Genomic DNA, 25099 nt, shown 5'->3' with positions numbered 1-25099 from the left:
AGATGATTTGCCATATGGCCACTAAATAAAAATGAATAATAAAATGAAAATTAAACAAAAATAAATATGCAAACAAATAAAAAATACTTGGCATAGGCTACTCGAATGACAAAAAAAAAAAAAAAGAAATTACATAAAGACTAATTATATAAATAAATTAAAACAAACAATAAAATTAAAAAAAAATAGTCACATGGCTAGTGAATAAAAAAATAAAAAGAATTTTTTTTTGCCATATGGCTAAAAGATTTTTTTTTTTTTTTTTTGCCATATGGCCAGACAATTAAACTTAATTAAAAAATAATTAATAAAAAAATATATATATATATTTGCCCTGTGGCTAACCTTGATAAAAAAGCAACAAATTTAAAACTACTTTTTAAAAAAATAATAATAATAAAATCAAAGAGAACATATGGAGACTCAAAATAAGTTAATTAAATAAAAAAAAAAATATATTAAAAACAAAAAAACCATGAGGTAGGCATGTGTATAATAGCTGTTTGTGGAGCACAAAAAGAAAGTAAAAAAAAAACACAGTTCCCATATTACAGTGCAAATCACATTTAAGGAAAAAAAGTGGGGAAAAAAGAAATAAGAGATCATTTGCCATATGGCCACTAAATAAAATGAATAATAAAAGGAAAATGAAACTAAAATAAAATAAATCAATCAAAAATACATATGTCTTCTCAAAAATAAATAAATAAGTTCCATTTTTTAAATGTAAATAACTAATTACATAAATATATTAAAACAAAGAATAGAATGAAGAGAAAAGTAGTCATATGGCTCCTGAATAAAAAAGAACTATATAAAAAATAAAATCAGAAAATTTGCCATATGGCCAATCAATTAAAAAAAAAATACTTTATGGCTAACCATAAAAAAATAAAAATAAAAATTACAAAAATGAAAAACTTTTTTTAATTTATAAAATCAGAAATCAATAAAAAAATAAGTTAAAAACTAAAATTCATGTGTAAATAGCAGTTTGTGGAGCACAAAAGCGAAAAGAGAGAAAAGAGCGAAAAGAAAAAAAACCCAGTCCAGATTAAGGATGGTTGTAGATAATACCAAACCCTCTGTGGCCTCTCTGGTTTAAATTACGCATGTCATTTCCTGTTTCTTTCCTCAGCTCATTAATCTCTTCACAAAACACAAATCAGTATGCTAATGCTAATGCTAATGGAGGTCACGCGTCCCTGCCTCTCTTTCGCTCTGCTCGCTGTTGCCGAGCACAAGTGTCCTTCACTGAAGTGTCACAAGTCATTTGTGCTGCTTTCCCCCCCTTGTCTCTTTCTCGGCACAGCATCTTCCGTCCCCCAGCGCCCTCTCTCCCTTCGTCAAAGTTCGTCAAAGAACAAAGTTCTTGCGAGAGATTAACTTTGCCGGATTAGGTGGGTTAATTATTAGATCTCGGAGGCTCATTGTTTTGTGTTTCCGCCGTGAGAGGCTGCTTGAGAGAGGCGCTGCAGCATTAAATCAATTTCATGGTTTTTTCATTACAGACGAGATAACGCCAACATTTAGCATTCAGTTTTATGGCGTTATTTGAATCTGCTCCAGCAAATGGGCTGATGGGAGAGAAAAACCCTGCTGAGAGGGCACAAGGACACATTGCTCTCCCTGCTTCTTCCAGAGCCCCCTGGGCACTGTAAAAACCACACAAATGGACCCTGAGGAAGCGCAGAAGGGAAAAGGGACATGGACAGGAGGAGGAAGAAGGAAAGAGAAGAACACTGACTGCTGCAGATGACAGGTTCACACAGAACACCCTAGAAAACAGACTGTTTTTACAGAGAAATTAACAAATCTATGTCTTACAGTTAAAAGAGAAGTTCACTTACAGAAAAATGTACAGATAATGTACTCACCCTTTGTCATCCAAGATGTTCATGTCTTTCTTCAGTCATAAGGAAATTATGTTTTTTGAGGAAAACATTTCAGGATTGCTCTCAATATAATGGACTTCTACTGTATGATGCCCCCAAGTTTGAACTTCCAAAATGCAGCTTCAAATGGCTCTAAACGATCACAGCTGAGGAAATAAGGGTCTTATCTAGCAAAACGATTGGTTATTTTCTAAAAAAAAAAAAAAAAAAAAAAAAAAAAAATACAATTTATATACTTTTTAACCTCAAATGCACATCTAGCTCTGTGTGTACTCTGTGTAGAGATTAAAAATTATAAAATTGTAAATGTTTTTAGAAAATAACCAATTGTTTCCCTAGATAAGACCCTTCTTCCTCGGCTGGGATCATTTAGAGCACTGGTCTCAAACTCAATTCCTGGAGGGCCACAGCTCTGCACAGTTTAGCTCCAACCCTAATCAAACACACCTGATCCAGTTAATCAAGGTCTTCAGGATTACTAGAAACTTCCAAGCAGGTGTGAGTTGGAGTTGGTTGGAGCTAAACTCTGCAGAGCTGCGGCCCTCCAGGAATTGAGTTTGAGACCTCTGATTTAGAGGATCATTTTTGGAAGTTCAAACTCGGGGGCACCATAGAAGTCCATTATATGGAGAGAAATCCTGAAATGTTTCTCAAAAAACAATTTCTTTACAACTGAACAAAGAAAGACATGAACATCTTGGATGACAAGGGGTGAGTACAGAATATGTAAATTTATGTTCTGAAAGTGAACTACTCCTTTAACCGCAAACGCTAGTCTTGTCTAGGTCTGTCTAAACACTGTTTTTCCAGTTCAATACAGTTAGGTTATGTTGAAAAACGTTCATCTCATTTTCTCCTCAAACTTCAAAAATGTCCTACATTGCTGCCGAAGTACCGACCCAGTGTTTATAAAGTGAACAAGCAAAGAAGATCAAACAACCTTTACAAAAAGTTAAAACAGCGATGTAGAACAATTTTGAAGTTGGAGGAGAAAAAGAGATGAGTTTACAACCTACCCTAACTGTATTACACTGGAAATTAACAGTTTAGGCAGACCTAGACGAGACATGTGTTTGTGGTTAAAAAGTACATAAACTGTCTTTTCTTTCTTTTTTTTAGAAAATAACCAATCGTTTTGCTTCATATGACCATTTAGAATTTTGAGTTTGAAGTTGCATTTAAACTGCATTTTGGAAGTTCAAACTCGGGGGCACCATTGAAGTCCACATTAGGGAGAAAAATCTTGAAATGTTTTTCTCAAAAAAATTTCTTTACAACTAAAGAAAGAAAAACATGAACATCTTGGATGACAAGGAGAGGAGTAAACAGAGAGGAAGATGTTCTTTCATTCGAGCTACCCTGCTTTAGGAAACAGCTGCTGAAAAGAGCCACATGTCCTGAAATTAGGCTATAAATACATCTGATGTGAGCCCCCACACACACGGTTTGTGTCCCATCAAGCAACACGGAGCTGTGAAATGACAAAATCTGCGCCTTCATCTTTCCTTCATTGCCCACTTTGAAAGGAAAATAAAAACAATGAAAGCTGCCATAATAAGAGCTGGAAAAGGCAGCAGCCTTGGCTCTCTTTTCATCTGTGCAGCGAGTGACCTGTTGTTGCTGTCCGTATGAAAAAAATGATGCGCTGTTTGTAGCTTTGTGAAAGCTTTTCATGCAATATCAAAGGTGGAATCTCAGGAGCCTCTGGCACAGGTGGCGTCTATATGAAGGACACAACACGCATACATATAAACATTTCTTCGCTTCCTACACAACGGTATAAACGCACAGAAGAGCCATTCTGAATGGGGTTTTGTGCACAGGTGTCTAAACTAAGATCAGGTTTCATACGCGAGAGGTTTTGCCCAAAATGAAACCATTTACTGTCCTGGAGCTTCATTGTGAGAGTCTTCTGACGTTTGATTAGGGGACAAAAAGTCATTTTGCCAGGCAGATTAAAGGGCTCAATCTTTTTTTAGCCCTTTCATACACCATTAAACTTAACGATGAAGGAGGGAGTAGAAATCTCCAGAAAGATCCCTGGACATTGCAAAACCTTCAAACGTCACCAGCCAGCCATGAGTTTCACCCATAATGAGAGACGATTTCATGGGCAAGAGGAGAGCCGTGACTACGCAACTCCAACAAGAGTACGATCTCATCTCGCCGATCTTTCTGTTTTGGAAACATATGGGCCGTGAATCATGTGTGTAATGGAGAGAAGTATGGTTGCATCGCTCTGAAGCAGATGTCACGGAGGTTTCCTACCGCTCATCTAATCATAAAACAAAACCATCTTTCTGCATCTTTCGACAGATCAGCCCTTTGTGCCAGAACGCGATCAAGCAGGCTGAACTTTGTTGTCGAAAATAAATCATTCCCTGCCCAGGCACAAAAGAGCCGAAGCGCTTGGCCTGTTTCTAATGGAAGTGTTTCCAGGATGATGGTTTCTGCCGACCTTAGGTGAAGATTTTAAATGTGCAAAGTAAAGCTAAGACTATTTTCCATGCAGAAAAAAAAACATGAGAATGTCTGAAATATGACAAAAATTCTGGGATTCTGGGTAACAGGTGTCGGCGTTGATCCACTCAGGACTGGAGGAGCCCAGGGTGTCAGCAGGAAAGACTCCGCCCTTTTAACGAGCAGCCTGTCTTGTTAGCTAGAAGCACTTAGTATTAATTAGCAAGGCCACCTCATTATTACCCAAGTAAACACTTCTAATTTGTTATGCATTTTAATGGCCTTCGCCAAACACTTAAGAAACATCTTTAGGCATTTAAAAAAAAAAAAAAGCTAGAAAAGACATTGACTGCTAGAGCAGCACAGCTTGGTGTAAAGATTTGCAGGGTACTTTTATGATAAAGAACCCTGCAAAAAATTTATAATAATAATAATAATAAAATAGCAAATATATATACGCACTACCCATGTGTAAATGTTTTTGAACAGTATGACGTTTAATGCTTGTTTTAAAGAAGTCTCTTCTGCTCACCAAGCCTGCATTTATTTAATCCAAAGTACAGCAAAACAGGTTTTTTTTTTTTTACTATTTAAAATAACTGTTTTCTTTTTGAATATATTTTAAAATGTAATTTACTCCTGTGACTTCAAAGCTGAATTTTTTGCATCATTACTCCAGTCACATAATCCTTCAAAAATCATTCTAATATTCTGATTTGCTGATCAAAAATAATAAATTATTATTATTATGTTGAAAACAGCTGAGCAGATTTTTTCAGGTTTCTTTGATGAACAGAAAGTTCAGAATAACATTTATCTGATATAAAAAAATTTCTGTAACAATGTAAATGTCTTTATCATCACAATTTAAAGCATCCTTGCTAAATAAAAGTATTAATGTGGAAAATGTATTAATTGCTGATCTTTGGATCTTTCTATTCAAATAATCCAAATATTAATAATAATTTTAAAAAAGTTTCTTGAACAGCAAATCAGCATATTAGAATGATTTCTGAAGGATCATGTGACACTGAAGACAGGTGTAATGATGCTAACAATGTAGTTTTGATCACAGGTATAAATTACCTTTTAAAATATCCAAATTCAAAAAGAAAGTTTTAAACAGTAAAAATATATTTCACAATATACGCTGTACTTTGGATCAAATAAATGCAGGCTTGGTGAGCGAAAGAGAATTCTTAATAAAAATAAAAAAAATAAAAAAAAACATTCAAAAACTTTTGACTGCTAGTGCAGATGATCCAAATATACACTGCTGCTTACAATTTTGGGATCAGTAAGATTTTTAATGGTATTTAAAGATGTTTCTTATGCTCATCAAGGCTGCATTTATTTGTTTAAAAATACAGACAAAACTGTAATATTGTGAAATATTTTAAATTAAGTTATGTGAATATATTAAAAAAATGTAACTTATTACTGTGATACAAAGCTAAATTTTCAGCATCATTACTCCAGTCCTTAGTGTCACATGATCCTTCAGAAATCATTCTAATTTGCTGAATTCTCATGTGACCCTGGTATAACAGCTGATGAAAATGTTGCTTTATTCACAGGAAAATTATATTTTACTGTTTTTTTCTGTATTTTAATCAAATAAATGCAGCCTTGATGAGCATAAGAGATAAAAAAAAAAACAAGTGTTACTGAACCCAAACTTTTGAGTGGCAGTGTATACATAAATAAATATATAATACAATAACAGTATATGAATTACATTTTAGTGTTAAAATACTACACTACATGAAAAATTAGTGAAAATCTATACTCTTTCTTTTCATGTGCCTTACAAAAAGGAGGAAGCATTTTAAAACTACTGCAAAACAACAACAAAAATAGCCAAAAGATGCACATTACATCTGAAGGTGTGTGAAAACAACAAACCTAAACCCTAAGATTCAAAATTCAACGCACAGTTGAGATGATTCAAAGACACAGCATAAAAAAAAAGAACAGGGGCACAACGGCACAAAGTCTCCTTACAGATGGCTGATTTCCATAATGACAGTCGAGAAGGAGAGATCACTGGGTTTGTCAGTGGCTCATTCATGATCTCACACAGATTCAGACCAACTTGTGTGAGAGAGAATTACAAGCTTTAAGATCTATGTGTGTGCGCGTGTGCCACTGCTGTCCTGTTTCAGGGTTCATTTCTAGTTTCAGTACTAAAGAAAGAGCAAGAGAGAGACAGATGTTGTTGTAGTTTGATTTTATGGTATCGGTGTCAGGTGCCGTCACATAAAGATGAGTAACCGTGCAAGAGTTTGAGGCTCACCACAGATCAGAGCGCAGAGAGAGCGTGTGCATGTTTATGTGAATGGGACTGTCAGTATGTGTCTTCGTGTGTGTGTGTGTGTGTGTGTGTGTGTGTTTATCTTTTTATGAGTCAACCCTGTCAAATATAATTTATCACTATTCTGAATAGAAATGTTTGAAGAACTACTAAACTCAAAACAATGTGTCTCACAAACCCTCCACATGCACCTCTCTGTAATATTCTATCATTAACTGACAAATGAAGACCAGACCGCATCTGTATAAACTTTCCTTTTGTTTACTCCATTTCACCGCAGATTTTTTTTACAAACAAACAAGTAACAACTCAACACAGGATTTTCAGAAAGATTAAAATGAAAAGACGATAATGTGCTGACTATATTGAATCTGACAGTAATGTCAAACCACACAAGTGTGAGTAACTGTTTTTTATTACGTGGTCTCTATTGCTTTGTCTGTTATTATAGATTGTTTGATATGTACTGAGCAGGGCTTGACATTAACTTTTTAGCTCACCAGTCACTGTGGCTAGTGGCTTTCCAAAATTACTAGCCACTCAGCATTTTCACTGGCCACAATTTTGTTGTTAGAAAATTACATTTTATACAACTTAAGTTACTGCATACTAAAATTTATTTAAACTGATTTCCAGGTCTCTTTTTTTTTTTTTTTTCCCCCCCAACCGTATTAAATGCATGTGTCATCTTTCATTTTACATTTTTATTTTTTATTAATAATTTCACTTTATAAGACACTATAGGGCTGTTACCAATAAAATGAAATTGGTATCAACAAAACCAATCTTTCCCCCGCAGAAGAAACAGAAGCAGCTGAAGTGACATTTAGATGCATTTACTCTTTTAATGAAGCTAAAATGTAGCATGGAAGCATTTACATTGCAAAATTGCAACAGTAAAAATAATGTTATGAGCTTGGTGTTTAAAATCAGTTTTTTAAATATGAAAATGAAATATTGGAAAAAACACAAAATGACAAAAGCTACTTTTAAATATAAAAGTAAACCGCCAATAGTCTTAATAAATGAGTCATGCCTTCAAACGATTCATTCAGATGGCTGATTTATTCAAAAATGAAGCAAGTGGCTGTCTTTATGAATGGGCCACTGAATCATTGACTCAAATGATTCATTCAGAAACGCAGATTTAGTAATGTTTTGTTACGATTTTCATTAACCAAATCAAGCAAAAACAGTCAACAGTTACAATATTGTACTTAGATGTATATTAACTACTTGTGTGAACTTTTGTATAAAATCAATATCAAATTTACAGTTGTGGTTTTCAGGGAAAACTGCACTTTCTTGGTCGTGTCATGTAGCTTAAAGGGATAGTTCACCCAAAAATGAAAATTTGGTGTTTATCTGCTTACCCCCAGGCCATCCAAGATGTATGTGACTTTGTTTCTTCAGTAGAACACAAACGAAGGTTTTTAACCGTTGCAGGCCGTCAGTTATATACCGGCAGTCAATGGGATCCACAGATTTGGGAGTCCAAAAAACATTCACAGACAAAACCAAATTAAGCCCTGCGGCTTGTGACGATACATTGACATCTTAACACACAAAACAATGGGTCTATGCAAGAAACTGAACAGTATTTATATCATTTTTTACCTCTAATTCACCGCAGTGTTCACCTGTTCTGAGCGTGTTCACATCAGCCGGGGCGTGATGAAGAGCAAACAACCATAACTTCAGTCGATCAGGCTCAAACGTTGGGAGTCAACACTCCTGGATGAGTTCACGCAAGCAAATGTAATCTTTTAGTTTTTAATTGGTTGCAACAATCAGGATAACCACAAGTAATTAACTTTTTGAGTAGCCGTCATACCCACGATCACTGTGCAAACAATGAGTGACATATACGCGTGACAGATCGCTTCCGCATGTTACTATGCCAGAGCATGTTGACGCGTCCCGCGCCGGCTGTTGTTCACGTGATCAGGACAGTTAGACATTGCAGTGAAGCAGAGGTAAAAATAAATAAATAAAAAAAATGATACAAATACTGTTCGGTTTCTTGCATAGACTGATTGTTTCGTGTGTTAAGACCTCAATGTATCGATACGAGCCACAGAATTTTAATTTGGTTTTGTCTGTGTATGTTTTTTTGACTCTCAAAGCCGTGGATCCCATTGACTGCTATTATATGACTGACAGACTGCAACAGTTTGAGTTAAAATCTTCGTTTGTGTTCTACTGAAGAAACAGTCACCTACATCTTGGATGCCCTTGAGGTAAGCAGATAAACATAAAATTTTCCTTTTTGGGTGAACTATCCCTTTAACTAAGCTATATGTTATAAATATAAAAACTACATTTTTACCGCAGTACGTTTCTTCTGTGCGCAGTTGATTGTGTGAGACTGTCTCACACACAGACAGGCTGCACGATGCTTGAACTGGTGTGACCTTGTTACTGTCAATACATTATCCATTATCAATTGGCCTTTACACCAAATGCAATTAAATCAGAATCATTCTCGCCGAAATTTCGGTGCTTCCCTAATTAGATGTTTTAATCAGATTACTAGTCTGGTCAGGCAAGTAAAATCTTGTTCACTTGTCCCTTCAAAAAATCCACTTGTCCCAGACAAGCATTACTGTCAAGCTCTTTTATAAAATTCAACCCACCAAAGTGGCTAGTGGGAGTTAAGGGGGCGTTAATGTCAAGCCCTGGTATAGAGTATGCGTTTTTGACCTAAATCACAGCAGCGTCCATCTATGAGGAATGCAGGCTTGTCAAACATGCATAACTGTTAGCCAATCATAGCAGTGGGTGTTTACTTCCGAGTCTACAATCCGCCATGACTTTTTTAACAGCATTCTGATGAGAGGGGTTAAAAACAGGACAAAAAAAATAGACAGGACAAACAAAATAAATTATGTTTTTTGATGTAACTTTTTTCATTGTAAACATTATACCTCAGAGAACAGTACAAAATATTTTTTAAAAGGCAGTTCATGACCCCTTTAACAAAAAACTGACAAAATAGCAAATATTTTTTCCCTTTAACTAAAAGAGATAATGTTTGCAAAAGAACAAAAACTACACTGAAACTTCAAATGTGCACTACAATATGAAGAAACATGCTGGAGAAAGACCAGCGTCCATCAAAACATCCATCACACACACAGAAGAAAAACCCATTAGCTGTGCTCATGATATCAGCAGGCAGGTGGCCATCCACAGGACACTCATATCAACACTAATATCTGCCACCAGCTGCAGAGAAATGTGCTCACCTTCACGCCTCTAACAAACACACACATGCCTTTCACTCACATTGTCATACACTCGCTTCATACGTGTGCATGTAACAAGCTACCAAAATAATGCTGAATTACATGACAGTTTCATAGATAGATAGATAGATAGATAGATAGATAGATAGATAGATAGATAGATAGATAGATAGATAGATAGATAGATAGATAGATAGATAGATAGATAGATAGATAGATAGATAGATCTCACCTGGAAACTGGTAACTGTAGCTAGGAGAAAATCCTGTGTATCCACGGCCGTATGTTGCCACAATGTTTGGATAACCTGCAAATGAACATAATGACAGAAACAACATCAGTACTGTAATTTTATATATAAAATCATGCTTAACTCTTAACCTTCGTCAATCAGGAACTAATAATTGGACATGTCTGGATGAGGCTGTGTGTATGTAACACTGTCACAAGAGCAGCAGCACTTGAAAAGGAGGATGAATATCACAACAGTATGTTTTCAAGCACATGAGCACTTTAAATGAAGTGGCAACTTCGGGGAATTTCACTGCCATCTGTTTTTCTCTGATGCTGCTCTGCTGAGAGTGAGACAGTGATTCTGATGTGTGTTATTCTTGGCCTTATTTTCTCACATTTCTCTTTGAAATTTACATGCTGTATTAATTTAGTGTTTTTCCCAAAACAAGAACGTGAAACAGCAGTCACCACTGCTCAGTAATAAATCACGACACACAGATTTCAGAAAAATCACTGCGAACACACCTTCGTGCAGAGCTGGCATATGTGCACTTATGATTTCCCAAACCTGTCACGAGTCACTCAATATCAATTGACAGCAAGGAAAACACTTTTGACAGCTCTCACAGAATACACTGCTAAAAAAAGGGCTCTTCCAGGGAGGATACGCTCACACGTTTGTGCATGATTTGTCTAAAAAAAAAGTTGTATTCTTGAAGAGAAGAAAAAACTGAGAGGAGAATCATCAGAAGGAAACAGTTGAGAAGAGACAAAATGAGGTGAGATGAGACGAACAAGGAAAGACCAAATAAGAAAAGATAAGATAGTCAGGTCAGAAGAAAAAGATGAGAAAAGAGAAATTTAAATGAGAAAACATGAGATGATGCAATATGGAAAAAAAAGAGAACAATGAGAACAAAAAGAAGATGAAGATATGACAAATGAGACAAGAAAGTGAAAAAAGAAACTGTAGAATGAGATAAGACAAAATGAGACCGTATTCAAGAGATGAGAAAAGAAAACAGAAGAGACAAAATGAGAAAAAAACGGAAGAAACAAAAATAGACAAGAAAAGTTGAGACAAGAAGAGGGGAAATTAAACAAGATGTGAAGAGAAAAAGAAAAGAAAAGAAATCGAAAAGACCAAAAGAGAAAAGAAGAGACTTGAATTGAACAGAAGCGATAAGACAAGATGAGAAGAGACAAGACAAAACCAAAAACTAAGAGGCAGGCCAAGAAAAAATATATCTGGCAAGATCAAAAACAGAAAAAAAAAATAAGAAAAAAGGGGAGAAGAGAAAGAAACAAAACAGCTTATTTTGACGAGAAATTATAAGAGAATATAAGAGAAGAAATTAGAAAAAGTTACTCTAATCTTACCGGGATTAGTACGATTTTTAATGTTTTTTCAAAGTTCCATTTATTTAAAAAATAAAAATCTAAAAAAAAGTTTTCCATTTTAACATACTTTAAAGTATAATTTATTTCTGTGATGCAGAGCTGAATTTTCATCAGCCAACAGTGATAATAAATCAGCATATTAGAATGATTTCTAAAGGATCATTTGACACTGAAGACTGGAGTAATGATGCAGAAAATTCAGCTTTGCGTCACACGAATAAATTGTATTTTAAACAATATTAAAATCTAAAACCATTATTTCAAATTACAATAATATTTCACAATATAACAGTTTTTTCTGTATTTTTCATCAAATAAACGGAGTCTTGATGAAGACTTTTAAAAAAAAAACATTTCTAATCTTACTGATCCCAAACTTTTGAACAGCAGTGTAAATGAGACTAGATGAGAAAAAGGACGAGGGAAAAGAAGAGACAAAATGAAAAACAAAAATAGATAAGGCAAGAAGGCAAGCTGAGCTAACCTGTCCGTATCTCAGTGCATTGTGGGTAAAAAGGCTGTGTCCTCCCCCTGGCAGCTGCTATCTCTGGCACTGATTTGCATTATTAATGTTCAGGCTAATATACCTATTTTATGGCTCAACAGCTCAGATTCACTTTAAAATCAATTATACATCTGCGGCAGCTGAAGCAGGCAGCAGCTCAAATGTGTATTAATCTCAGCAAACATACACGCGGCGCCCGACTATAAAGATAAATGACACGATTAGCTGCGGTAAACAAAAGCGTGAATGCAGCAGCCTTAATGAGATTTGGCGTATAAGAAACGTACAGTTCCTTAAATAATGAGCCTTGATCTGCAGCAGTTTTTTTTTTTTCTTTCCATATGCAAATTGTACTAAGTTCTGTCTGGTCGTCCTGTTCACTCCAGTTTCATTTAGATAAGAGCAGAGTTAATATTTTCACATGAGTGCTTCATGCTCTCGCTCCCTCTCTCTCTTTCTCCCATTCCTCCTCTCTTCACCCTCCTCCACAGCAGTAATCCATGACAACTTCTAGAAAGTTCACGCCTTGTTAAAAGTTGAGTATAAGGAATGTACCTTCTTATTTCAGTTTATATATTAAAAAATTAATTAAATATTACATAATAGAATATATTTCATATTTTTGGAATCTGAGGATGCAAAAAAATCAAAATATTGAGAAAATAGTCTTTAAAGTTGTCCAAATGAAATTGTTAGCAATGCATTTTACTAATCAAAAATTAAGTTTTGATATGTTTACGGTAGGAAATTGACCAAATATCTTCATGGAACATGATCTTGACTTAATATCCTAATGATTTTTGGCATAAAAGAAATTTTGACCCATACAATGTATTTTCTGGCTATTGCTACAAATACACCAGTGCTACTTATGACTGGTTTTGTGGTCCAGGGTCGCAAATGATAAAATCTATATTATATATCTGTTTGTTATGAATGAATAACAGTAGTGATCTTTGCAGCAGGTTTGTCTGATGGACTCTTCTTCTCGTTTAGTGCCGCTGTCATTAGTGAGGGCAGAGGTCAGGCAGATGGCTGCACTGAACATTAGCCTAATTTTCCTCTTCATTTGAGCCATTAATACAGACGTTTATCTGCTCATCAGGTCTGAAGGAGCCCACAGCACCTGAACTAAACTAACCAGACATGTTCACAGACATACTTTTGTCTCTGGTTTTGCAGCCAATCAGAAGTCATCATCTTAAGCCCAACCCGTGAGCTACCCCTCAGTGCATCAGTGTGTGTTCATGTGAGACTCACTCAACATGCCCATGCCCAGCATGAAGGCGTCCATGGTGTACGGAAGACTTCTTGCCCTCCCCCTCGTGCCCGGAGGAAACATCACCTCCTTTGGTTGCGCCTTCTTACATTCTACCTGTGGACAGACAGACAGAGAAAGAATTAGAAAAAGAAGAGCTAAGTGACAATTGTTTTTTGTCACTTACTTAGTAAGTAAATTACACATGCAAAGTCCCAAATCCTGCGAGCTTCATTTTAATTGTTCTAGATTCCATTTTAATGGTTTAATAAAATGTTAATACTTAAAAAAACATGTCCAACAAATTGAATTCATAATACTTTTAACAGCTTGAGAAAAAATGAAATCATAGGCCCCTAAGAGTCAAAGTTTGAGTAGATGGAACTATTTTTTATCATTACTTTTTTCCAACTAATCACCAGTCTCACTTCATTCTGATTGCCTTCTGATGACACAAGACAACATGAAATGTAAAACAAGGCAGCATTATGCATCTCACAAAAACATGTTGAGAACACATTGAATTTTTGTTTTTAAATTACGTTTTGCATGAAATCAAAGCAGCACAGAAAATATCATGATAGATGCCATTCAAAAGTTTGGGATCACCAAGATTTTTTTTATTTGATTTTTTTAAAAGTATTTTCAGCTCATCAAAGCTGTGTTTATTTGATTAAAAATACAGAAAAATACAGAAATAGTGGTTTTCTATTTTAATATACTCTAAAATAGAATTTATTGCTGTTATATATACTTTTATTCAGCAAGGATGTATTGAATTGATAAAAAGTGATAGAATTTTTCTCTAACAATAAAAGTCTTTGCTATTTTATATAAATGCTTTGTTAAGAAAGTCACAGGTTTCAGAAAAAATAAAATAAAATAGGAAGCTTATTGATAATAAATCATCATATTAGAATGATTTCTAAAGGATCATGTGACACTGAAGAGTGGAGTACTGGCTGGTGAAAAATCTGCTTTGCATCACAAGAATAAATTATATTTTAAAAGTTGATTAAAATAGAAAACCACTATTTTAAATTGCAATACTATTTCACAATATTGTTTTTTTCTGTATTTTAAGCATAAAAATGGAACTTTGATGAGCACAAGAGACTGCTTTACAAATTATTAAAAATCTTACTGATCCCAAACTTTTGAATGGCAGTGTATATATTAAAAGAGTTCTTTTAAATTGTAATAATGTTTTAGAATATTACTGTTTGTATTTTTGATCAAATGAATTCGGCCTTGGTGAGCTTGGATGAGACTTAAAGACATTCAATTAAAAAAATATATATATAAAAAGCTTCATTTTTTTATGGTAAATAAAATAAAGCATTTTTTCTTTTGGTTTCTAGATGAAATATGGCTTTTCTTGTTCGTGTTCTTGACAGGTATCATGAACTTGGTCAACCCATTGTTTGGAAGAGTCACTGGACCGTAGATATGATGCCTAAAAATGTGAAATTTCGAACAGAGCTCGAGTCATATCTCAAGCTCTGTCAGTTTGAGTTTTGTGCACATTATTGGCATAACAAACAGCGATGCGTTTGTGTATCCAAAGCATTTTTAGACAACAAAACTAATGCAAAAATAAACTAAAAGTCTCCGTCTTTGTGATTCCACCCTGTGATCTCCTCCTCGCCCCCTCCCCTCATCCTCACGTTCTCGCTCTCTGATTGACATTTTAACCTCTGGAGCTGAGCACATGAGCGGACAGCAGACAGCAGTCCCTGCCTGAGAGACAGAGGAATATTCCTCCAGAGAGCTACGAGAGGGAAGACAACATGTCTCTAGCAAAGGGGAGAAATAAACAAACACACAAGCAGAAAACATCAAACCCAAACAAACACACAGACGTTCGCTCTCTCTGGTGATATGAGCATAACCGGGTCAGACGAGGAAAGACTTTCCTTCTGACAGGCCTAGCAGGCAGAGGATCCTATTTACCAAGCACATCTGCATGCTTACAGGAGTGTGAGTGTGTGTGCGCTGACAGCGCCTCTACGGTAAGAACACGATGCATTTGCACTTGGCTGAATCTGTCCTCTGCGTTGATCGACTCGTCTGCCTGCCCAGGGCCCGTCCATCTGTGTGTGTGAGTGTGTGTGCTGCTCGGCCCTTCGCAACACACACACACACACACACACACACACAGCAGATCATCTCCCACCGAGACTCACGCAGATGCTGCCCCGCACAGCTGGACACACACACACACACACACACACACACGGTTCTGCTGAAGTTCAACTTGCTGTGCCATCAGCGCTGCTCTGAATACATGAGATATTTCTGGATTTGGCCAGTGATGGATATTTAATATTCATTCTAAATTAATGAAATCTAAAAAGGTTTGGTTCACACTCTGAGCCCTGAGGATGCAGCGTGAGAGATATTATAACATGTAAATGTATTATAATTACTACAGAAGGAGGTGTTAATCATATGAGTGACATGTTAAACAAACATTTCCTATCTTCCGTGGAACACAAAAGGACATATTAAATGTTTACATACACCTTGCAGAAACTGCAAATTTTTTTTACCAAAATAAGAGGGATCATACAAAATGCATGTTATTTTTTTATTTAGTACTTACCTAAATAAAATATTTCACATAAAAAATGTTTAAATATAGTCCACAAGAGAACATAGTCATTACCTGAATTGTTACCTGAATGACCCACAGCTGTTTTTTTTTTTCATGTGATTGTTCATGATATCCTTGTTTGTCTGACACGGAGGACAACTGAAGGACTCATATGCAACTATTACGGAAGGTTCAAATGCTTACTGATGCTTCAGAAGGAAACCCAATGCATTAAGAGCCAGGGGTGAAAACTTTTGAACGGAATGAGGATGTGTACATTTTTCCGATTTTGCCTAAATATCATTATAGTACTGCCCTTCAGAAGCTACAGAAGATACTTATACTTATATACTCTGTTCCCCAGAAGACAAAATATGTTAAAGTTACCCTTAAATTTATCTTCAAATTCAAAAAGTATTCACCCCTGGCTCTTAAAGCATAATTTGTCCTTCTGAAGCATCAGTGAGATGTTTGAACCTTCTGTAATAGTTGCATATGAGTCCCTCAGTTGTCCTCAGTGTGAAAAGATGAACCCAAAATCATACAGTCATTGTTGGAAAGGGTTCAAATACACAAACATGCTGAAAAATTTTAAAATTATTTTTATTTATTGTTAATTCAGCCAAACAAATCAAACCAAACAGAACATTAGTTTTAATCAGTGAATTCATACATTTTCAATTAATTGAATTTATTTCAAAATAAAAACTATATATAAACATTTCAATTGCATATAAGACATTTTAATATCAACTATTTAATTTGATAATTATGTTTCTATTCTAATTTTTTGCTGAATTAGAAACATTTAAATGGTGGCTATAATTAGGGGTGAAGCACTAAAGGTGCATATTTACTTCCTGTAGCTTAAAACATGCTACTGGAGAAGCGCTAATTAAATTTCACAATTTAATTGATTTGTTTTTGGACCTCAAAAATGGTTAAATCATTGGTTTTGGATGAATATTATCACTACAAAAAACATCCACCTGCCAAGAATCAAAAATCAGACACATAATGCCTCAGAATCACACATTCATAAAGAACACTTCAAAATCCATTTGTGAAAAGAACAAAAAGGAAAAAGAAAGCGTTTGTCCTCAAAGAAGGGAAATCTGCTCCTCTCTGTGCTGTAATTGGTCAGCAGCTGCCTGAACAAAATAGATAAGTCAGATAAAACTCGCGCCTCATTTTCCACTATAAAAAAGATCAAAAATTACAAGTTGGGTAATAAAATCTACAAGCAGTTCTCTCAAACCAGCATGAGTTCGTTTACAGGCACTACTAGTTCTTTTCATCTACTAAAACAGAAGTAGCATACTGTAGTAGAGTTTTCCCATTTTCTGAAGCTTATTATCGGTCTATAATTGCAAAAAATTTCAGATTTACCTGCCCCTAATGGCCAGTACACACAAGGGACGACAACTATAGCAATAAATAAGCTTTAATATTCTTTCTAATCCTACAAAAACAGTGATATCCACACCACAACTATAAAGATAACGACACAGAGGAACAATATCATTAGAAACACTTTCAGAGTCATTTTTTTTCCAGCAGATGAACTATAAAACATTGACAGCCAATCAGAATCAGTCCTGCTTTAAAGAGTTTAAGCATTTAAAGTGGCAGACAAAATGTAACGCCAATGTAGTTATCATACTTTAAGTTATGGTTATAGTTATGTGAACGGACTATAAAGGAGAACTATTATGTCCCTTTTTACAATATATAATATAAGTCTGTGAAGTTTCAAATCAAAATATTCCACAGATCATTTATTATATTTTGCCTATTTTGATCATTTTTATGACAGTTTTTTTTACATGGACATTTTTGTCCTCTATGAACCTTTGTGTAACTTTTTTTTTTAAACTGCCGCACTGATAGAGGGTTTCCTAAGCGCACACATCCGAAGTACACGCACAGAAAGCGGCTGTCATACGGCATGTAGTATTAAACTAAGTTCTCTTTCATGTCTTATTGCGTTTAAACTGTCAAATACACACAAGTTTGTTAAAAACGAACGATTTACAAAAACAGTTGGATGCGTCCGTGAACGTAAACAGCTGGGAAAGAGGCAAAATCTAAGCGGCTGGTTTTTTCACAAGCTTGCAGAGAAAGGCTTACCAAAATATTTTACTGGATTGTTCTTTTTCACGTTTTCCAGGTTGTTAGATACACCAGGGACCGACTATAGCATTTAAACATGGAAAAAGTCAGATTTTCATGATATTTCACCTTTAAATGTCTCGTAAGACTCGCCAATCACCAAAACAAGTATAATTTGGCTGCTGTTGGCTGGCATGTCAAAAAGTTACGGACTGCAGGAAAGAGAAGAAACCCCAGATGACCTGAAGAGAGACAGCAGGACTAATCAGACTTAAAAAGCCAGTAAATTGATAGAGAAATCTCCTCTCGTTCACCCCTTCCTCTCTCTCTGAGATCTCTCTGTCTGTGTGTGGTAGATGGATACCTGGTGAGATGTTCAGCCAGGCAAACAGGTTCACCATCACATGGTGTGTGACACGAGGTTTCTCAGGGTCAGGGAGAAGTTCACATCTCTTGTTCTCTTCAACAGGCTATAAATAACATCTAGTTATTGGAAAGTAAAGTCTGAACAGAGAGTTTGAGGGACTGTGGTGCTACAGTTTTTCAATAAATAATAAAAAGAATCAATCAATTGATAATATTTTGTGACAGTCAATAAATTTAAAAAATCTAGTCCAGAATGATACATACACTGCCGGTCAAAAGTTTGGGATCAGTAAGATTTTTAATGTATTTTAAATAAGTTTCTAATCCTCATCAAGGCTGCATTTATTTGATCAAAAATACATTAAAAAAGTAATACTGTAAAATATTATTACGATATAAAATAATGTTCTTATTTTTTAATATACATAAAGGATTCTTTTATGAATAAAGGCTAAAAAAAAAACTGCATTTTTTAATGGAAATCTTTAACAATATACACTACTTTGTATATTGAAATAAACTGATAAAAAGTGATAGAAAAGACTTGTTAGAAAATATTTATATTTTGAATAAATGCTGTTCTTTTAAACTTTTTATTCATCAAAGAATCCTGCTAAAAGTATTACAGGTTTCAAAAAACTATTTGGTAGCACAACTGTTGCAAACATTGATCATTCTAATAATAAATCAGCATATTCAAATGATTTCTGAAGACTGGAGTAAACTGATGAAAATTCAGCTTTGCATCACAAATGCATGTATATTAAAACAGAAACCATCATTTTATATTTTAATAACATTTTGCCATATTATTGTTTTTTTTTCTGTATTTTTGATAAAATAAATGCAGTATTGATGAGCGTAAAAGAAGTCTCACTGATCCAAAACTTTTGAATGGCAGTGTATATATTGTGAATCCCTAAAACAGCATAAAACAAAAAAAATGTGTTTATATCCTAGTTAATATTCACAAAAAATGGCTTTGGCATTTTGTAACGTCATAACTAGTCTATGTGAACGTGTCTACCTGTAAAGACTGTGATATTTTCTTAATTTAGTTTTGAAATGACTCATACCGTGACATAAGATTTTGATCATACCACTCACCTATGGCAGTGTGCTCTGGTTCGGACTGAAAAATCAAACCAAGTGTGAAAACAGCCTCAATCTCATGTGTGGCTCCACTGGGCAGCAAAAGTGCAAAGCAAGAAAGCAATCAGGTCTCGTCATTTCCCATAAACAAACAGCCTATTCTAGCATTACACTTATTTACCTTATATTAACGGTCTGCGCCGTTCTTATATAGTCACAGTGAATGGACGGCAGGAGAGACAATCAGAGCAGAAATGAGAGGTCGTGCTAACCTCTGAACAATAGAACCACATGATGGACTATCACTGAAAAATCGATCGCATGGCTCTGCGCTCACGGATCTGTCTCTGGGCTCAGGAACAACCTGTCTGTGACGGAAAGATCGTGAGGGGTTTGATCCTATGCTCCTGATATTCTGTGCTACCCCTCAGCTGTCCCGTGAGCCCAGGGTGTACGCATGGACAGGGTGCAGGGATGAGTATCAGTGCGAGAGAGATCTAGCCAAAGCGATCCTTTCCACCACACCGCTCCTGTCAACCGCAGCAGAGAGCCCAGCAGGGGCGCATAGAGCCACGGGCCGTTTCTCTACATGCAAAACATCCTCCCATCAACTCATGTTTATGTTCAGTCAGGCATATATTTGTACAAACTGCTCTTCAAAATAAAAAAGACTATTTAAATTATATTTAATTATGCACTACTTTAAAAAAAAAGTTAGATTGTCATGTTTTTGAAAGAAGTCTCTTATGCCCGCCTTTATTTGATCTAATAAACAGTAAAAACAGTAATACTGTGATGATGTAATAAAATGTATTCCTGTGATGGCAAAGCTACATTTTTCACAGTCATTCAGTCTTCAGTGTCACATGATTCTTCAAAAATTATTCTAATAGGCTGATTTGCTGCTCAAGAAACATTTCTCATCAATGTTTAAAAAAAGCAGTTGTGCAATTTATGTGAAAACTGTGATATACTTTTTTCAGGACTGTTTGATAAACAGGTTGTTACGTCATCGGACGTATATTATTCTTTGTATTTTTGTGTTCACATCAGGTTTTTAATTGCATTGCAAGCTTTTCACTGTGCACAGTCTCTCCCTCTGTCCCCTCTGTCCTAGACTGGGAGGTCGTAACAAGGTCAAAAGAAGCAGCACTCATTTAAAATAGAAATCTTTTATAACATGTCTTTACTGTCCCTTTTAAATCAATTTATTGTGTCCTTGATGAATAAAATTATTTCTTTGAATAAGTCTTACTGAGCCCAAACATTTGATAGTTTAGTTAAAGTAATTGTAAAATATCAAAAATTAACATTTAATGATAATTTATTAATAGATAATAATACATTATTTAATAATTAATTATGTATTGTCAGAGCTGGGTGGATTACTTACAAATTGTAATCCATTACTGATTTCATATTACATGACAAAAATTGTAGTTAGTAACATAATCCACATATAATCAGACTACTTTTAGATTACTTTTCACCTAACTCATTTATCACATTGATTTAAACAGGATAATCTAGTACCATACTGACATAAAAAATACAAAGGGTAAGAAAATATATTACATTTGTTGTTATTAACAACATGAAGTGCATTAAACCTTATATGTGACCCTGGACCACAAAACCAGTCATAAGGTTAAATTTTACAAAACTGAGATGTATACATCACACGAAAGCTCAATAAATAAGCTTTCTATTGATGTGTGGTTTGTTAGGATAGGACAATATTTGGCCGAGATACATCTATTTGAAAATCTGGAATCTGAGGGTGCAAAAAAAATGAAAATACTGAGAAAATCACCTTTAAAGTTCTCCAAATTAGGTTCTTAACAATGCATATTACAAATCAAAAATTACATTTTGATATATTTATAGTAGGAATTTTACAAAAAAACTTCATAGAACATGATCTGTACTTAATTTCCTAATGATTTTTGGCATAAAAGAAAAATCAATAATTTTGACCCATGCAATGTATATTTGGCTATTGCTACAAATATACCCCAGCGACTTAAAGTTTTGTGGTCCAGGGTCACATATTACGTCAAGGTTTCCCAAACTAGTGTTTATGAAGGAACTGCAAGGGGGTTGTGAATTTAATGAAAAGCTAATAATTAATTAAATATAAATAATAAAATTGTTACACTGAAATAAATCATTTGTAAAATCAATCAAAATAAATACATTTACTACAAAAATTAAATATTTTATTTGTTTACCTGCATGTCATGTGACCCTAACTAACATCAAAGAACTAATGATCATCCAAATGTGATAATTATTTTAAAGTCTCAGGGGTGCTTCAAGTAAATATATTAGATGAAAGAGAATCATATGACAAGAGAGTTTCTGTGAATTTGTGAATATGTGCATTTTAATGCACATATTGAACAACAAAAGCCTTCCAAAGACATAGAAATACATGGTTAAATAACCCACTGAGTGATCATTTTTAATAATTTGTGACCCTGGACCACAAAACTAGTCATAGGTATATTTGTAGCAATAGCCAAGAATACATTGTATGACTCAAAATGATCAATTTTTCTTTTGAGAAAAAATCATTAGGATATTAAGTAAGGATCATGTTCCAATAAGAAATAATTGTGTACATTTTCTACCGTAAATATATCAAAACTTGATTTTTGGCTAGTAATATGCATTGCTAAGAACTTCATTTGGACAACTTTAAAGGCGATTTTCTCAATATTTCATTTTTTTAACACCCTCAGATCTTTAAATAGTTTTATCTTGGCCACACATCAACAGAAAGCTTATTTATTCAGCTTTCAGATGATATATAAATCTCAATTTCGAAAAAATTGACACTTATGACTGGTTTTGTGGTCCAGGGTCACATTTTTGTAAATCAGTGGTTAAATGCTGTGTCGCCAGCTGACTAATGACTGATCTTTGTGTAAATGTCAAAAAAACCAAAAGACTTTCTAAATGTATATAAGCAGTAGACTACTTTAGAAAGGACAATTTAAAGATGAAAAAGAATAACTAGAGAATCAAATTCTCTCCAAAAAATAAACAATTCCCTGCCTGCATCACACTAAATTGGCGTAATAAACACGTACTCACTTCAAACTCAACGAAAAGATCGCTCACATTCTGCTATCTATAGACAAAACTCTCCATACACACTTTACGGTTTTCTCGTAAAGAGAAAGCTAGTTGTATCAGAACTAGGAATCATTTCCACAACTCCCGCATTAAACAAGATTAAGCATTCGTACGGTGTCATAATTCCATATTAAGCGGTTTCATTGCAAACAAGCAAGTGAATTATGCTCCCAACATACTCATGGCACCGCAACAAACTGCACGCTCCGACCACAGGGACACAGCGTGAGACAGAATGAGAAAGCGAGCGAAAACGAGTGAGCGCGAGAAACAGCGAGCGAGCGTGAGAGAGACCGAGCGTCAACAACGAACTTCCGTCTTATTATCCCGCATATACACTCAACAGCGCCCCCTCCCAGAGGAAAGGATCACTGACGACTGTCACACAAGTACTTAAAGTTTGGAATCTAATTACGAAATCCAGACTAGGCACTACCCATTTCCCTGTATTATTTAATAATAAAATATATGAAATAGTTTACAAAAGGTTCTCAACTAGCTTCACATAGTCAGGACTATCTGCAATACTGCAGCCAAAAACTTCCCATCTAGACATTTTATGTGACATTTAAGGTTGGTAAATGTAAAACTCTTCAAAGAGTATATAAAAATACTGGCCAGTTTTTCCCCCGCCATTATATTGGGGGGGGGGGGCATTATGTGTCCACTGCTGAGCTGTGGGTTATGACAAATTTCATGGGCAATAGACAAAATTACAATTTAAGATCAGTCAGAGCTACAGCAAAATCGTAACTTTTTTACAAATGAAGCTTCATATTGTGAAAAGGCAACTTTCTACGATCTTTACATCCTGCATTCATTGCCAAATTAGCTTCCTCCGATCTAAAAAACAAGAATCGAAAAAAACAACAACAGTGAAACAATGGAAACAACAATGAGGAATCAATTTTTGGAAACGAATTCAATCGATTCCAGAACCAGGAATCGGAATCGATTCCAAAAATTACGGAATTGAACTGCCCTACTGATTGAATCGCGGAGTCCATTCATAAAAACGGAATTTACTCTATAGTAGGGATGTGCGGTATACCGGTACTGTGAAAATACTGGTATTTATTATTTTTCAAACGGTACAATATCAAAAGTTTGCTCAGTTCGGTATTTCATCCGCTGTTCCGATTTTCACCACTATGCGGCAGTGTGTCTGGCGTAAAACCGGCAAGCATGACACGTCCGAAATTAATAAATAACGAGAGTGGTAGAACTGAAATATGGCATTATTTTGCCTACAAAACTGATGAAAAGGGTGAACCCACAGACCTCAATGCACCAGTCTGCAAGCGCTGCGACACATTAGTTTTCCTGTCCAAAAATCTGCAGCTATCAAAGGAGCTAGCAAAAAAAAAAATAAAGACTGCAAAGATATGTAGATGTGAACCCATTTTATTCAGTCCCAAAATCACAATCCAACCTGTATCCTCTACCCTGTAGGGTTTTTTGTTATTGTTGCATTCTGGTTGCATTCACATATTCTTTGTGATAAAGACTAAAAATATATTAAGAGATTACTTTATTTTAATTAGATCTCTTCAGTTTTGTTTCTTCTAAAATCAAAATTGTAGTTATTATTTTTTTGTAACAATTTCTTTGCACAGTCGTTCCTAGAGTTTCAAGCACTGTGTTTAAAGGGGTCCTATTATGCTTTTTCACTTTTTGAACTTTAGCCAGTGTGTGGTGTGTATGTTTGGGCATAAAAAACATCTACAAAGTTACAAATCTCAAAGTCCACTCCAATCGGAGATATTTAGTTTTTAAAAAATCCCTTTTCAAGTACTACAACGAATGACTCGTTTGGACTACAGTGTTTGTTTTCCGGATGCAATGATGTCACAACGCGGTATCCCGCCTACAGAAATTCAATTTGTTGGCGGGTGGGAGATTCGCCTAACTTTACCCATGTATTACGGAAAGCCGCTTTTGGGATGCTACAGCGAGCTGTAGGTCGGCTCGTTTAAACGCAGCTTTAACTAAAGGTTCGCGAACTGCTCCGGTAACCGTGCTGAAGCAGCGCCGTTCACGTGTGTTGTACAGAGGGTCCAAACACACGCAGATCTGCAGCTGATGTAAACACGAACACTGACTAGTGATCATACATGGACACTTCGGCGCCTCGCCGTAGACATGTGCAGTATGTGGTAAGAGATTTATTTATCATACAGTGTAGATAGCTTCACTAGCCTTATGGTTTCAGGCATGCAAATAATATCACGTATCTGCGATCTCGTATGCTGACGATAGGACCAACAATAGCGTATTATTTACTCACCCTTTATGCATCCTAGGTGTATATGACTTCCTTCTTTCAGACTTCCTTCTTTCAGGAGTTATATTAAATAAATTCTGGTACTCATAGAACAGCATAGACTGAAAATAAGTCGATCCATAATTAAAAAAAATGCCTCACATGGCTCCGGGGCGGTCGGTAAAAGCCTCCTTTAGCGATCAGATGTGTTTGT

General features: G+C 35.2%; 1 protein-coding gene across 1 annotated transcript in view; it reads right to left on the bottom strand.

Annotated features, from left to right (window-relative positions):
• Positions 1 to 25099, bottom strand: part of msi2a (musashi RNA-binding protein 2a) — a 185755-nt gene that overhangs the window by 30087 nt on the left and 130569 nt on the right. The window contains exons 8-9 of the mRNA XM_073829218.1: positions 13318 to 13432; positions 10150 to 10224 (exon numbers count right to left, since the gene is read on the bottom strand). Coding sequence (XP_073685319.1) covers positions 10150 to 10224; positions 13318 to 13432 — 190 coding nt within the window. The remainder of the gene's footprint in view (positions 1 to 10149; positions 10225 to 13317; positions 13433 to 25099) is intronic.

Source organism: Garra rufa, chromosome 23 (genome assembly GCF_049309525.1).
Source record: "Garra rufa chromosome 23, GarRuf1.0, whole genome shotgun sequence".
Classification (NCBI taxonomy): Eukaryota; Metazoa; Chordata; class Actinopteri; order Cypriniformes; family Cyprinidae; genus Garra; species Garra rufa.
This window is presented reverse-complemented; position numbering and strand designations above follow the sequence as displayed.